This window comes from Dipodomys spectabilis, unplaced genomic scaffold (assembly GCF_019054845.1).
Source record: "Dipodomys spectabilis isolate Male_0828 unplaced genomic scaffold, ASM1905484v1 ptg000273l, whole genome shotgun sequence".
Classification (NCBI taxonomy): Eukaryota; Metazoa; Chordata; class Mammalia; order Rodentia; family Heteromyidae; genus Dipodomys; species Dipodomys spectabilis.
This window is the reverse complement of record NW_024870950.1, coordinates 8,635,356-8,648,961: the sequence shown is the minus strand read 5'-3', so window position 1 is coordinate 8,648,961 and position 13,606 is coordinate 8,635,356. Positions and strand designations below refer to the sequence as shown.

Genomic DNA, 13,606 nt, shown 5'->3' with positions numbered 1-13,606 from the left:
TTTTCCTGTCTTTCTAGAAGAATTTTATGTTTACTTAGACTAGGTAACTTCAGAAGAGCATTAAAAAAAATTCTGACTAATAGAATAGGGAGATTTTGAAGCTAGTTTGTTTTTTTTTTTTTCCGGTCTTGGGACTTGAACTCTGGGCCTGGGCGCTGTCCCTCAGCTCTTCAGCTCAAGGCTAGCACTCCTACCACATGAGCTATACCGACACTTCCCAGTTTTCTGGTAGTTTATTGGAGATAAGAGTTTCACGGACTTTCCTGCCCGGGCTGGCTTTGAACCATGATCCTCAGATCTCAGCCTCCTGAGTAGCTAGGATTACAGGCATGAGCCACTCGTGCCAGCCTGAAGCTAGTTTTTAAGAAGATGATGGGTAGGTGTGGAACAGGCATTCTGTGATTTTCCTTTTTTTTTTTTGTCTGTCATGGGGCTTGAACTCTGGGCCTGGGCACTATCCCTCAGCTCTTCAGCTCAACGCTAGTGCTCTACCACTTGAGCCACAGCGCCACTTTCCATTTTCTGAGTGATTTATTGGAGATAAGAGTCACACACAGACTTTCATCCTAGGCTGGCTTTGAACTGAAATCCTCAGATCTCAGCCTCCTGAGTAGCTAGGATTACAGGCGTGAGCCACAGGTACCTGGTTTACCTTTTTGTTTTCTTGGTCATACTCTGGTTTGAATTTAGGCCCTTCAGCTTGCTAGGTGGATACTGTTAGTTGAGCCATACTTCCACGCATTTCAATTTTTTGGGGGGCTTAATATGACATTTTTTTAATCCTGGGGATTGAACTCAGAGCCTAGACACTATCCCTGAGCTTCTTTTTGCTCAAGGCTAGCACTATACTACTTGAGCCACAGCACCACTTCTAAGCTTTTTCTGTTTATGTGGTACTGAAGAATAGAACCCAGGGCTTTGTGCATGCTAGGAAGCACTCTACCACTAAGCCACATTCCCAGCTCCTTTATTGTAGCTCTTTATATGCTGAGTATATAATTAAGGGGTCTCTTCCTGGAAATATTAAAATACTGATTAACAAATACTTTGAAGTGTTTCAATGTTTTTGTTAATTTCTTGATTTTTTTTCCCTCTTTTCTTCCACCCCCCCAGCCCCTTGATGGTTGGGTGCATGATTGAATAGATTTCTGACTATCAAATTTGTCCCTAAGAAGTGAACTTGGAGGGCTGCTTCTCTATCCCAACACCAGGAAGCTGGTTGGCACCATGAAGGTCTTCTGTGGGCGAGCCAATCCAACCACAGGATCTGTGGAATGGCTGGAGGAAGATGAGCACTATGATTACCACCAGGAGATTGCCAGGTAACAAGGATTGGCTACACAGCTGGATGGGGCACTTAGTCTTAGAGCAGGCATTTCAGAATACAGATGTAGATAATCAGGGGAGATGTGGTCACTAGCAGCTTTGGTTAGCCAGGTAGTGTGTGTGTAGGAGTTGATCAAAGTCCTGCTTGTCTGAAGTGCCATATGTTAAATAGCAGCAGCCTTACCAGAGTCTTAGAGATTCTATTTAGTGAAGGAAAAAGGACCCAGGTTCAGTAACAGGGAGTTTATGAAATTTAATTATGTAGTTAAATTCTCTTGTGTGAAAAAACAAAGTGTTTTCTTTTTCTCCTTAGAAAGCTTTTTTTTTTTTTTTTTTTTTGCCAGTTCTGGGGCTTGAGCTCAGGGCCTGGGCACTGTCCCTGAGCTTCTTTTTTTGCTCAAGGCTAGCACTCTACCACTGGAGCCACAGTGCCACTTTGGGCTTTTTCTGCTTATGTGGTACTGAGGAATCGAACCCAGGGCTTTGTGCATGCTAGGCAAGCATTCTACCACGAAGCCATATTCCCAGTCCCTAAACTACATATTTTTTTTCCTTTTTTTTTTTTCTTTTTGTCAGTCGTGGGGCTTGAACTCTGGGCTGGGTGCTGTCTCTCAGCTCTTCAGCTCAAGGCTAGTGCTCTACCACATGAGCTACAGTGCCACTTCTGGTTTTCTGGTGGTTTATTGGAGATAAGAGTCTCAGGGACTTTACTGTTCGTGCTGGCTTTGAACTGCGACCCTCAGATCTCTGCCTCCTGAGTAGCTAGGATTACAGGCGTGAGCGCCCGGCTAAACTACATATTTTTAAACATGCCTTGTTGGGGCTGGGAATGTGGCTTCATGTTAGAGTGCTTGCCTAGCATGCACAAAGCCCTGGGTTCGATTCCTCAGTACCACATAAACAGAAAAAGCCAGAAGTGGTGCTGTGGCTTCAGTGATAGAGTGCTAGCTTTGAGCAAAAGAAGCTCAGGGACAGTACCCAGACCCTGAATTCAAGTCCCAGGACTGACAAAACAAAAAACAAATGTAGTTTAATAACCATTAAGTGCAGTCAACTTGATAGTGTAGTGCAAGGGCTATCTATGCTAATTTGGAGGAGATATGGTTTCCAGCCTCAGAAACATGTAATTTTGAGTGAGAGACAGATGTATTAAAAAAAAAAATTTCAGCACAGAGACGCAGCAAAAACCATTTGGACTGGGAAGAGGATGGTGTTACAACTCTAGTGTCATGACCCTGCTCTTCCCAAGGCTCACAAGGTTAAGTGTGAGGGATATTGAGTCAGTTCTTTCTGAAGAGAAAAATAATGCATAAAAAATAATGCATAAAAAATACCTAATGCATAAAATGATTAGATGCTTCTGGCTATGGCACGATTGTGACAGAGCTAACTACCAGAGCATTTTTGAGTCTGAAAGCATGTGTTTCTAAGATTATTTTCTGCAGTACTAAAGAATGACAGCTTCTCATTTGAGTGAAAATTTGGATTGGGGTTGGGGTGTGGAGGGTTGGGTATAGGGTTTGAACTTAGGGCCTCAAACTCTCACTTGGTTTTTTCACTCAAGACTGATGTTCTACCACTTAAGCCACACCTCTACTACTGGCTTTCTTTTTTTGGGGGGGGGGGGGGGTCTGGTCATGGGGCCTGAACTCTGGGCCTGGGCGCTGTCCCTCAGCTCTTCAGCTCAAGGCTAGCACTCTACCATTTGAGCCACCGCGCCACTTCCGGCTGTTTTCATTTTGCTTATGTGGTGCTGAGGAATCGAACCCAGGGCCTCAGGCATGCAAGGCAAGCACTCTACCACTGAGCCACCTTCCCAGCCCGCTTTCTTTTTCCTTTTTTTTTTTTTGTCTGTCTTCAGCTCAAGGCAAGCACTCTACCACTTGAGCCACAGCACCACTTCGAGTTTTCTGGTGGTTAATTGGAGATAAGAGTCTCAGGGACTTTCCTGCCCAGGCTGGCTTTGAACCATTATCCTCAGGTCTCAGCCCCTGAGTAGCTAGGATTATAGGAGTGAGCCACTGATACCTAACTGGCTTTTTGCTGGTTAATAGGAGCTAAGAATCTCACAGATGTTTCTGTGTAGGCTACTTTGAATTTTGTTCCTCAGATCTCAACCTCCTGAATAGCTAGGATTATAATTATGAGCCACCAGTGCCTAGCTTTGTTTGGATTTTGCTATTTAGTACAGGCTACCTTTAAACTCATGATTCTCTTGCCTCAGACACTGAGTGCTAGGATTACAAGTGTTTGCCACCAGCTTGGTTATTAAAATAACTTCAAATCAACCATGTATTTATTCTATCTAATTGAGAAATTAGTTTATATATAAGGATGTTTCTTTTTGTTGATAATTATCAAAGGTTTTTGACTTGTCTCTTTTTTAGGTCATCTTATGCAGATATGTTGCATGACAAAGACAGGGTAAGTATAAAAGGAAACCATTATTTTGTGTGTGTGTGTGTGTGTGTGTGTGTTTACATGCACGCGCATACACACACACTCTTTTTCTAGGGTTTGAACTCAGAGCCTGGGCACTGTTCTTTGGTTTTTGTTTTTGTTTTTTTGCTTAAGGCCAGCATTCTGTTACTTGAGCTATAACTCCACTTGTAGCTTTTTGTTGGTTAACTGGAGATAAGACTTTTCCTTCCCGAGCTGGCTTTGAACATGTTCCTTAGATCTCAGCCTCCTAAGTAGCTAGGATTAAAGGTATGAGCCACTGGAGCACTTGTAGGAAAACATTATCTTGACATGGTGTTTGAAATCTTGGATTAAAAGATGCAAAAAACAGCGGATGGCCAGTGGCTCATACCTGTAATCCTAGCTATCTGAGGATCTGTTTGAAGCCAACATGGGCAGGTAAGTGTGTGAAACTCTATCTCCAATTAACCACTCAAAAACTGATAATGGAGCTGTGGCTCAAAGTGGTAGAGTACTAGCTTCAAGTAAAAATTGCTCAGGGACAGTGCCTAGATCTTGAGTTCAAGCCCCATGACTCACAAAAACAAAATAAAAAAATGATACAAAAAGCAATGTAATGTAGTGGTTAGGACATTAAATCAATCAGGAGGCTGAGTCCTAACTCTGGCTTTATTTCTCCTCCTCAGCTATATTAAGATATGATTGACAAATTGCTGGACATCACAGGTTTATACCTATAATCCTAACTACTCAGGAAGCTGAAATCTGAGAATTACATTTTGAAGTCAGCTGGAGCACAGAAGTCCATGAGACTCCTAACTCCAATTATCCAGGAAAAAGCTGGAAATGGAGCAGTTCTCAGGTTGTAGACTACCACCCATGAGCAAAAAAAGCTAAGGGAGAATGCCCAGGCCCTGAGTTCAAGTCCTAGTACTTAGACAAGAAAAAAAAGATATTATTTTGTTAGGATTCTTCTGTTTGTCTTAATGGTACTACTGGGGTTTGAACTTCAGGCTTCCCATTTGCTAGGTAGAGGTGTTCTACTGCTAAGCCATTATTTTTTGAGTGAATATTGAAGAGATAATTGCTTAATCAGGGCAGGAAGCTAAGCCAGTACTCCTAAAGTCTTCTAAGCCCTGCCTAGCTCATCTGAGCTGTGCTATTCCTCTAGAGACCAAGAAGGCCAGAGGATTCTGGCTTATATTGATGCTGCCAACTCAGACTCACCAACTGCATACAGTACTTTCTCACTTATTTTTAGTAACAGATGTGAAGTAATAGCAATTTCTTCTTCTCTCTTAGAATATAAAATATTACCAGGGTATTCGGGCTGCTGTGAGCAGGGTGAAGGACAGAGGAGAGAAGGCCTTGGTTCTTGACATTGGCACTGGCACAGGACTCTTGTCAATGATGGCTGTAACAGCAGGTGCAGACTTCTGCTATGCTATTGAGGTAAGCCACACTGTTCTGGTCTGTATCCTCAGTTTTTTTTTTTTTTTTTTTGTTTTTTTTTTGCCAGTGGTGGGGCTTAAACTCTGGGTGTGGGTTCTGTCCCTCAGCTCTTCAGCTCAAGGCTAGTGCTCTACCACTTGAGCCACAGCACCGCTTCCGGTTTTCTGGTGGCTTACTGGAGATAAGAGTCTCATGGACTTTTCTGCCCGGGCTGGCTTTGAACCGTGAATCAGATCTCAGCCTCCTTAATAGGTAGGATTACAGGTGTGAGCCACTGGCGCTTGGCTGGCTTTTGGTTTTGACTGGACATCAGACTGACTGATATGGCTTTAAAACTCAAGTGTAGTCTATCCTATCCCACCAACTCCCAAAGGCTGTGTGTGTGTGTGTGTGTGTGTGTGTGTGTGTGTGTGTGTGTGTGTGTGTGTGTGTGTGTGTGTGTGTGTGTGTGTGTGTGTGTGTGTGTGTGTGTGTGTGTGTGTGTGTGTGTGTGTGTGTCCGTCCGTCCCAGGGGTTGAACTCAGAGCCCAAAGGGGTGTGTGTGTGTGTGTGTGTGTGTGTGTGTGTGTGTGTGTGTGTGTGTGTGTGTCCGTCCGTCCCAGGGGTTGAACTCAGAGCCCAAAGGGGTGTGTGTGTGTGTGTGTGTGTGTGTGTGTGTGTGTGTGTGTGTGTGTGTGTGTGTGTGTGTGTGTGTGTCCGTCCGTCCCAGGGGTTGAACTCAGAGCCCAAAGGGGTGTGTGTGTGTGTGTGTGTGTGTGTGTGTGTGTGTGTGTGTGTCCATCCCAGCGGTTGAACTCAGAGCCTGGGCATAGTCCCTGAGCTTTTTTTTTTTTTTGCTCAAAGCTAGTGCTCTACTACTTGAGCTACAGCACCGCTTCTAGCTTTTTCTGAGTGTTTATTAGAGATAAAAGTCTCACAGACTTTCCCGTGGACTTTTCTGCCCAGGTTGGCTTTAAACCATGATCCCCAAATCTCAGCCTCCTAAGTAGCTAGGATTATAGGCATGAGCCACCAGTGCTTGGCTTCCCCAGAGATTTTGATTTAATTTTTCAGGGATGTGGCCTAAAGACCTAGCTATTTTGTTATGTTTACAAATTTGCCATTTTATGTATGTATGTATGTATGTATGTTTATATGTATGTCAGTCGTGGGGCATGAACTCTAGGCCTGGGCGCTGTCCCTGAGCTCTTCAGCTCAAGGCAAGCACTCTACCACTTGAGCCACATCGCCACTTCCCGTTTTCTGGTGGTTAATTGGAGATAAGAGTCTCTGGGACTTTCCTGCCCAGGCTGGCTTTGAACTGTGATCCTCAGATCTTGGCCTCCTGAGCAGCTAGGTTTATAGAAGTGAGCCAGCATTTTGATTTTTAATTGGAGATGGAGTCTTCCAACCTTTTTTTTGGTTGATTGTGGGGCCTGAACTCTGGGCCTGGGCACTGTCCCTCAGCTCTTCAGCTCAAGGCGAGTGCTTGAGCCACAGCACCACTTCCGGCTGTTTTTTTTTTTTTTTTCCTGCTTATGTGGTGCTGAGGAATTGAACCCAAGGCCTCATGTATGCAAGGCAAGCACTCTACCACTTCCCATTCACCTTCCCACCCTCACAGCCTTTTTTGAATGAACTGACCTTGAACTTCCATCCTTCAGGTATCATCAGCCTTCTGATACAGCTAGGATTATGAATGTGAGCCACTGAAGCCTGGCTTGTTAGTAACATTATATAGATGTATAATAGAACTAGAGGTGTGGCTCGAGTGAATCACCAGATGTGAGTAGAAAAATATTAAGTAGATAATATTTCTGGTAACACAGATAATACATATTGCTGTAGGAAATCGATAAATGTAAAATTTGAAACATATTAACCCAGAGTTAACCACTGTTAATATTTTTGGGGGATTGAGAGTATATATTTAAGTACTAGCATCCAGCCTCTTATACAAAATTAGACTCAGGGGCTAGAAGATGACTCAAGTGGGATAGTACTTGCTAGGCCATTGTTTAAACACCAATCCCACCAAACAACAAAATGGATTCAGGTGGTTATTGCGTTGAAAATAAAGTCCCCAAAAAACAATGGCTTCAGCAAGATAGAAGTGTTCATTTTATTTTATTTTATTTTATTTTATTTTATTTTATTTTATTTTTGGTCGTGGGGCTTGAACTCTGGGCCTGGGCGTTGTCCCTCAGCTCTTCAACTCAAGGTGAGCGCTCTACCACTTGAGCTACAGCACCACTTCATTTTATTTTTTTATACAAAGTGTAGTGTAATATACTTGCCTACCTTGTCATTCTTACACTGTGATCCACATTCTCATAGTGTAGGAAGATGAGGAAATCCTATAGTTTATTTGGGAACAGTGTTACCAGAAATATTATCTACTTAATATTTTTCCACTCACATCTTGGCAAAGAATTTTATGGTAGAAAAATCCATATGGGTTGCCACCAGATTATGTGGGACCTGCATGTCACGGGGTTTAACTTTTGGCACTTTGAGTTGGAGTTCTTTTTTTGTGTGCTGATACTGGGGCTTGAACTCAGGGCTTGGGTGCTTTCCCTTAGCATTTTGTGCTTAAGACCAGCATTCCTATCACTTGAGTCACAGTTTTCACTTGCAGTTGTTGGTGATTAATTGGAAGTCAGAGTTTCATGGATTTTTCTGCCCAGGCTGGTTTTGAATCTGGATCCTCAGATTTCAGCCTCAGTTTTTTTGTTTTTTTTTTTTTCTTTTTTTGGTTACAGTACCAGTCCTGGGGCTTGAAATTAGGGCCTAGGCCTGTTCCTGAGCTTCTTTTGCTCAAGGCTAATGCTCTGTCACTTGAACCAAGCTCTCCTGCTCTTTTGGTGGTTAATTGAAGATAAGAATTTCAGAGGCTTGGGCTGGGAAGGTAGCTCAGTGGTAGAGCGCTTGCCTTGCATGCATGAGGCCCTGGGTTCGATTCCTCAGCACCACATAAGCAAAAAGAAAAAAGCCGGAAGTGGCGCTGTGGCTCAAGTGGTAGAGCGCTAGCCTTGAGCTGAAGAGCTGAGGGACAGTGCCCAGGCCCAGAGTTCAGGCCCCACAACCGGACCCAAAAAAAAAAGAATTTCAGAGGCTTTCCTGCCAACACTGGCTTTGAACTTTGATCCTCAGATCTCAGCCTCCTGAGTAGCCAGGAATGTAGACATGAGCCACTGGCACCCAGCCATAGGTATATATTCACCCCCCCCACGTGTGTGTGTGTGTGTGTGTACACACATATATGTTTATATACATATATACACACACATATATTCTTTATAAAACAATATACTATTTCCCCTTTGATAATATTTTTAAATGTAGAAAATACAGAAAAAGATGTAGAAAAAAACGACAATCTTGTCATTATGACCAGTCACATTTATCATTTTTTTATTTGTAATCTGTGTATGTCATCATGAGAGTTGTATGTTATGCACTGACGTCGTTGGTACTATGAGGTCTAGACTGGGATGTTGGATGTAAGAGTTGGAGGGACTAGTATCTAGGGAGCTGTGAAAGACTCAGGAAAGACTTCCGGCAAGGAGAGGATTTGTTCTGTTCTGGGAAGCTGGGTTTGATTGGACAAGTGGGGCTAGCCGGTTGGACAAATGGGGCTAGCCCAGGGAAAGCTTGGACTTGCCTGTGAAATGCTCAGAGGTCTAGGTGGCTAAGCATTGGTTGTGGGGTCTGGAAGGAAGTGAGGAATGTTGAAGGGAGATAAAATGGATTATGTTGTAGAGGGTTCCAAGTACCATAAGGAAATTCAGATAGTTTCTGCCATCAATGGGGGTCTGGGACTGTTCTGGGCAAGAAGCTTACTTATTCATACTCAATATCATACCTGGTAATAGTCTCTCTCTGGCAAGTAGAGCACATTTCCCTAAATTTGTGTGGCAAGACCTCTTCTTGTTCTTTGGCATCACACAGTATAAGAGTGACATCTACTGCTCCTGCTTGGTACTGCAGGATCCCCTCAGCCCCGTTCAGTAAGTAGGAGCTAGCTAGCATGCAGTGGAAATTTCACACGCTGCCTGTACCTTAAATCTGAATCTCATTCTCCTGGGCTCATTTTCATGACAAACATTTGTAGAATAAAGCAGATAAGTTATAAATCTTAGGCCCAGAATCCAGAAATATTTTGCTAACTTTGTGGGTTTTTTTTTTCCAATTAGCTTGTATTAGTTAGACATGGAGGTTTTTTGTTTTTGTTTTTTGTTGGTTGTGGGACTTGAACTCTGGGCCTGGGTGCTGTCCCTCAGCAATTCAGCTCAAGGCTAGCACTTCACTCCTTGAGCCACAGCGTCACTTCTGGTTTTCTGAGTGGTTTATTGGAGATAAGAGTCTCACAGACTTTCCTGCCCAGGCTGGCTTTGAACTGTGATCCTCAGATCTCAGCCTTCTGAGTAGCTAGGATGACAGGTGTGAGCCACTGGTACCTGGCTGACATGGGTAATTTGTTTCCCTCAAAGTATATTTGTTTATATAGTGTATATGTATCAACTTTAGTCCCTCTGTTATTTTCCCTTACCCTTTGGTAGAATATTTTCCAGCTTACTGCTACTCTGTTTTTTTCTTTCTGGTTTTGGCTCTGCTTTCCAGGTTTTCAAGCCTATGGCTGATGCTGCTGTGAAGATTGTAGAGAAAAATGGCTTTAGTGATAAGATTAAGGTTATCAACAAACATTCCACGGAGGTGACCGTTGGGCCAGGTGAGAGCTACACATCTGTTTGGAAAGCTTTACTCATTCTTACATGAGGGAAGAAAAGATTGTTTCCAGTTAAATAGGTATAGCTTCTTTAATCCTCTTTTTTTGGGTCTCTTGATATTTGTCTATTAAAGCAAGTAGCTAATCAAGTACAGCAGTCACATAAATGGCACCTTTTGCTTTAACAAGTTGGACTTCTTGCATGGCCCAACTCTTAAGTTTGGTTGACAGAAATAAAATGAAGGTCACAGAAAGAAACTTACTTAGTTGGGGCTGGGAAGATGGCTCAGTGGTAGAACACTTGCCTTGCAGGCATGAGGCCCTGGGTTCGATTCCTCAGCACCACATAAGCAAAAAGAAAAAAGTTAGAAGTGGCGCAGTGGCTCAAGTGGTAGTGTGCTAGCCTTGAGCTGAAGAGCTGAGGGACAGCGCTCAGGCCCAGAGTTCAGGCCCCACGACCAGACCCAAAAAAAAAAAAAAACAAAAAAAACGAAACTTACTTAGTTGTAAATTCTGCCCCAACGTACAGCAAGTAAGATTATTCTGTGTGGACAGGCCCTCTATATATCTAGAATGTTGTTTTCTAGTTAGAAGGAGCAACTCAATTCAGACTTGTAAAATTTTATATACCCTTTGATAGTTGGAGAGTACATTTGAAAGATTTGCAAAGTAAAGTAAAAAATTTTCTATTTTTTTAGAGTTATTTAGAATTGAACTATCTACCTAAAGTCAAGTTTTCACCCCCATTTTGTGTGTGTGTGTTTTGTTGTGGGTTTGAACTCTGGGCCTGGGCGCTGTCCCTGAGCTCTTCAGCTCAAGGCCAGTGCTCTACCTCTTAAGCCACAGCGCCACTTCCAGTTTTCTGGTGGTTAATTAGAGGTAAGAGTTTCACAGACTTGGGGCTGGGAAGTGGCTCAGTGGTAGAGCACTTGCCTTGCATGCTTGAGGCCCTGGGTTTGATTCCTCAGCACCACATGAGAAAAAAGCTGGAAGTGGCTCTGTGGCTCAAGTGGTAGAGCGCTAGCCTTGAGCTGAAGAGCTGAGGGACAGCGCCCAGGCCCAGAGTTCAGGCCCCACGACCGGACCAAAAAAAAAAAAAAAAAAAGAGTTTCACAGACTTTCCTGCCTGGGCTGACTTTGAACCTTGATCCTCATATCTCAGCCTCCTGAGTAGCAAGGATTATAGGTGTGAGCCACTGAGCTTGATGTAAAACTTTTTTTCTTTTCTTTTTTGTTGGTCATGGTACTTGAACTGAGTCCTGGGCACTGTCCCTGAGCTCTTTTGTTAAGGCTAGATAAGACTAGTGTTCTACCACTTTGAAACACAGCACCACATTTGATTTTCTTTTTTTTTTTTTTTTTTGTCGGTTGCGGGGCTTGAACTCTGGGCCTGGGGGCTGTCCCTCAGCTCTTCGGCTCAAGCCACAGCACCACTTCCAGTTTTCTGAGTGCAGCCACATTTGGTTTTCTAGTGGTTAATTGGAGATGAGATGAGTCTCACAGACTTTCCTGCCCTAACTGGCTTTGAACTGTGATGCTCAGCTCTCAGCTCAGATCTTATTCTCCTGAGTAGCTAGGATTACAAGCAGGAGCCACCAGTGCCAGGCAGACTTTGTTACTAATTCTCCATCTCAACATACAGCTTTCTTGTTGCCAAGTCGGGTGTCTTCCTCTGTTTCTCTTTCTAGTTTTTGCAGCATTGGTACTTGTCTGTCACTTAGTCCTTCCTGACACTTTCTCTTAGTGATGTCTCCCAATACTCGTTGTCCTTTGTTACTTTTTAGTCCCAATGTGAATTCTCCAAGGTTCTGTTGTCATTCTTCCTTAGAAATGCCATTTAAGTTTATGGTCTTTTTCCCAGAGATGGATTGCACAGAACAGATATAGCAGCTCTTACCCATTCATGTGGCAAAGACTATACCACACGTGGGTAAACTGCTCCTCTCCAGGCCTCTCTTCATTGTTCCTCACAATGCTAAATGACAGGTTCCCATGAAGTATTTATTAAAATTCACTAGGTCATAAAGCTTTATTTTCATTTTAATGAAGCAGTTTTGGATCATGTATCATTTTTATGTTGCATAATTAGCTTAAAGATTATTCAGGAGGTAGAACTGGCAGGGCTTGGTGATTGATTGGCTGCAGGATAACGGGGGAGGAATCAAGGATTCTGCTGGTATCTGCTCCCCATTCATGGGGTACTAGGCATTGGAGTAAGGTAGTGATATTTTCTGGACAGTATGACTGAGACTATTGTTTGGTGAGACAGGAGCAAGTGTGCAGCAGGAGGTGGGACTCCAGGCTTACGTACTTATGCTTGAGACAATCAGCATTGTGGCAGGACATTAGGATGGGCAGGGCCCCTTAACGTACTGGTCCCTGTGCCAGTTTCTTCTTTTTTTTTTTCTTCTTGATATTGAGGCTTAACCTCAGACTGAGCTTTTGTCCAGTCAGCTTTTCTGTTCATAGCTGGTGCTCTGCCACTTGAGCCACACCTTTACTTCTGTGGTTTTTGTTTGCTTTGTTTTGTTTGCTGGCCAATTGGAGTTAAGAGTCTCTCTGATTTGTCTGCCTGGGATTGGTACAAAACAGAGATTCTCAGATCTTCCTGAGTAGCTAGGATTGTAAGTGTGAGCCACTGGTTTTGACTTGAAGTTTGTTAACATCTGTTTTACTTCATGTTAGTATACCATCACAGGAGGCAGAATTCATTTGTCCTTGCCCTTTACCATCCATCCCCCTTTTACAGATGAGACATTTGATGGTCTGATCTGAGGGCTCAAGGTTAGAAAGACAGATCCAGATCAGATTTATAGGACTATAAGCTTAAGCTCTCCCCACTATACCCATCTCTGAACTGTATTTCAGATGACTGTGTTTTTTTTGTTTGTTTGTTTTTTGTTTTTTAGTACTGGAGTTTCAATTCAGAGATTTGTACTTGCTAGCAAGTAGAGGTTGCCTCCAATCTTTTTTGTTCTTGTTATATTTGAAATAGGATCTGCTTTATGCCTTGGCCACCCTGGATTGTAGTCCAGTTATATTTCCCACCATAGCTGGGTAGACAGATTTTTACCACCACATTTAGATTTTTCTGTTGAGATGAGGTTTCATGAACTTTTTGCGGGGCTGGCCTAGAACCCTGATACTCATTATCTCAACCTCCTAAGTAGCTAGTATTACAGGCATGAGCTGCTAGCTCTTGTCCTGTTATGAACTATTTTGATACTTCTAGCATCATCTGTCAGATTTGTCTTCTTGTAAGGAAGATGAGTGGATTTTGTCAAATTATAATTTATGAGCCATTAGAAATGTTTACAATAATTCTTTATGATGAATAGCTCCTTCCAAAGTCTATTTTGTTTCTTGGTTCATTAAAAGTTTTAATTATAGAAGTAACTTATTACAGAGGTTTAGAAAACATTTAACAAAAGAATTCTCCAAAGTCCTACTTTATTAAAACAGATGGTTCTGGGGAGATTACTTGGTAGCAAGACACCAACTTAATTAGGAGGATTTAATAGAAAGACTCTGGGGAATTCTAAATCATGAGTCTCAATTTTAGTGGTGCAGCTAAGTGACTGGAAGATTATCAGACAACTCCCCACTTTGGGTGTGTTTGCGTGTGTGTGCGTGTGCGTGCACATGCCAGCCAGTGTGTACCAGTGCTAGAGCTTGAACTCAAGGCCTCAGTTTCTTGCT

At 42.9% G+C, this 13,606-nt stretch overlaps 1 protein-coding gene across 2 annotated transcripts in view; it reads left to right on the top strand.

Moving 5' to 3' along the window:
- The window catches only part of Prmt7 (protein arginine methyltransferase 7), a 36,383-nt gene that overhangs the window by 2,526 nt on the left and 20,251 nt on the right, over positions 1-13,606 (top strand). For both annotated transcript variants that reach the window (XM_042700899.1, XM_042700900.1), the window contains exons 2-5: positions 1,114-1,322; positions 3,714-3,750; positions 5,050-5,199; positions 9,802-9,910. In XM_042700899.1, the coding sequence (XP_042556833.1) occupies positions 1,228-1,322; positions 3,714-3,750; positions 5,050-5,199; positions 9,802-9,910 (391 nt within the window). In that variant the 5' untranslated portion in view covers positions 1,114-1,227. The remainder of the gene's footprint in view (positions 1-1,113; positions 1,323-3,713; positions 3,751-5,049; positions 5,200-9,801; positions 9,911-13,606) is intronic.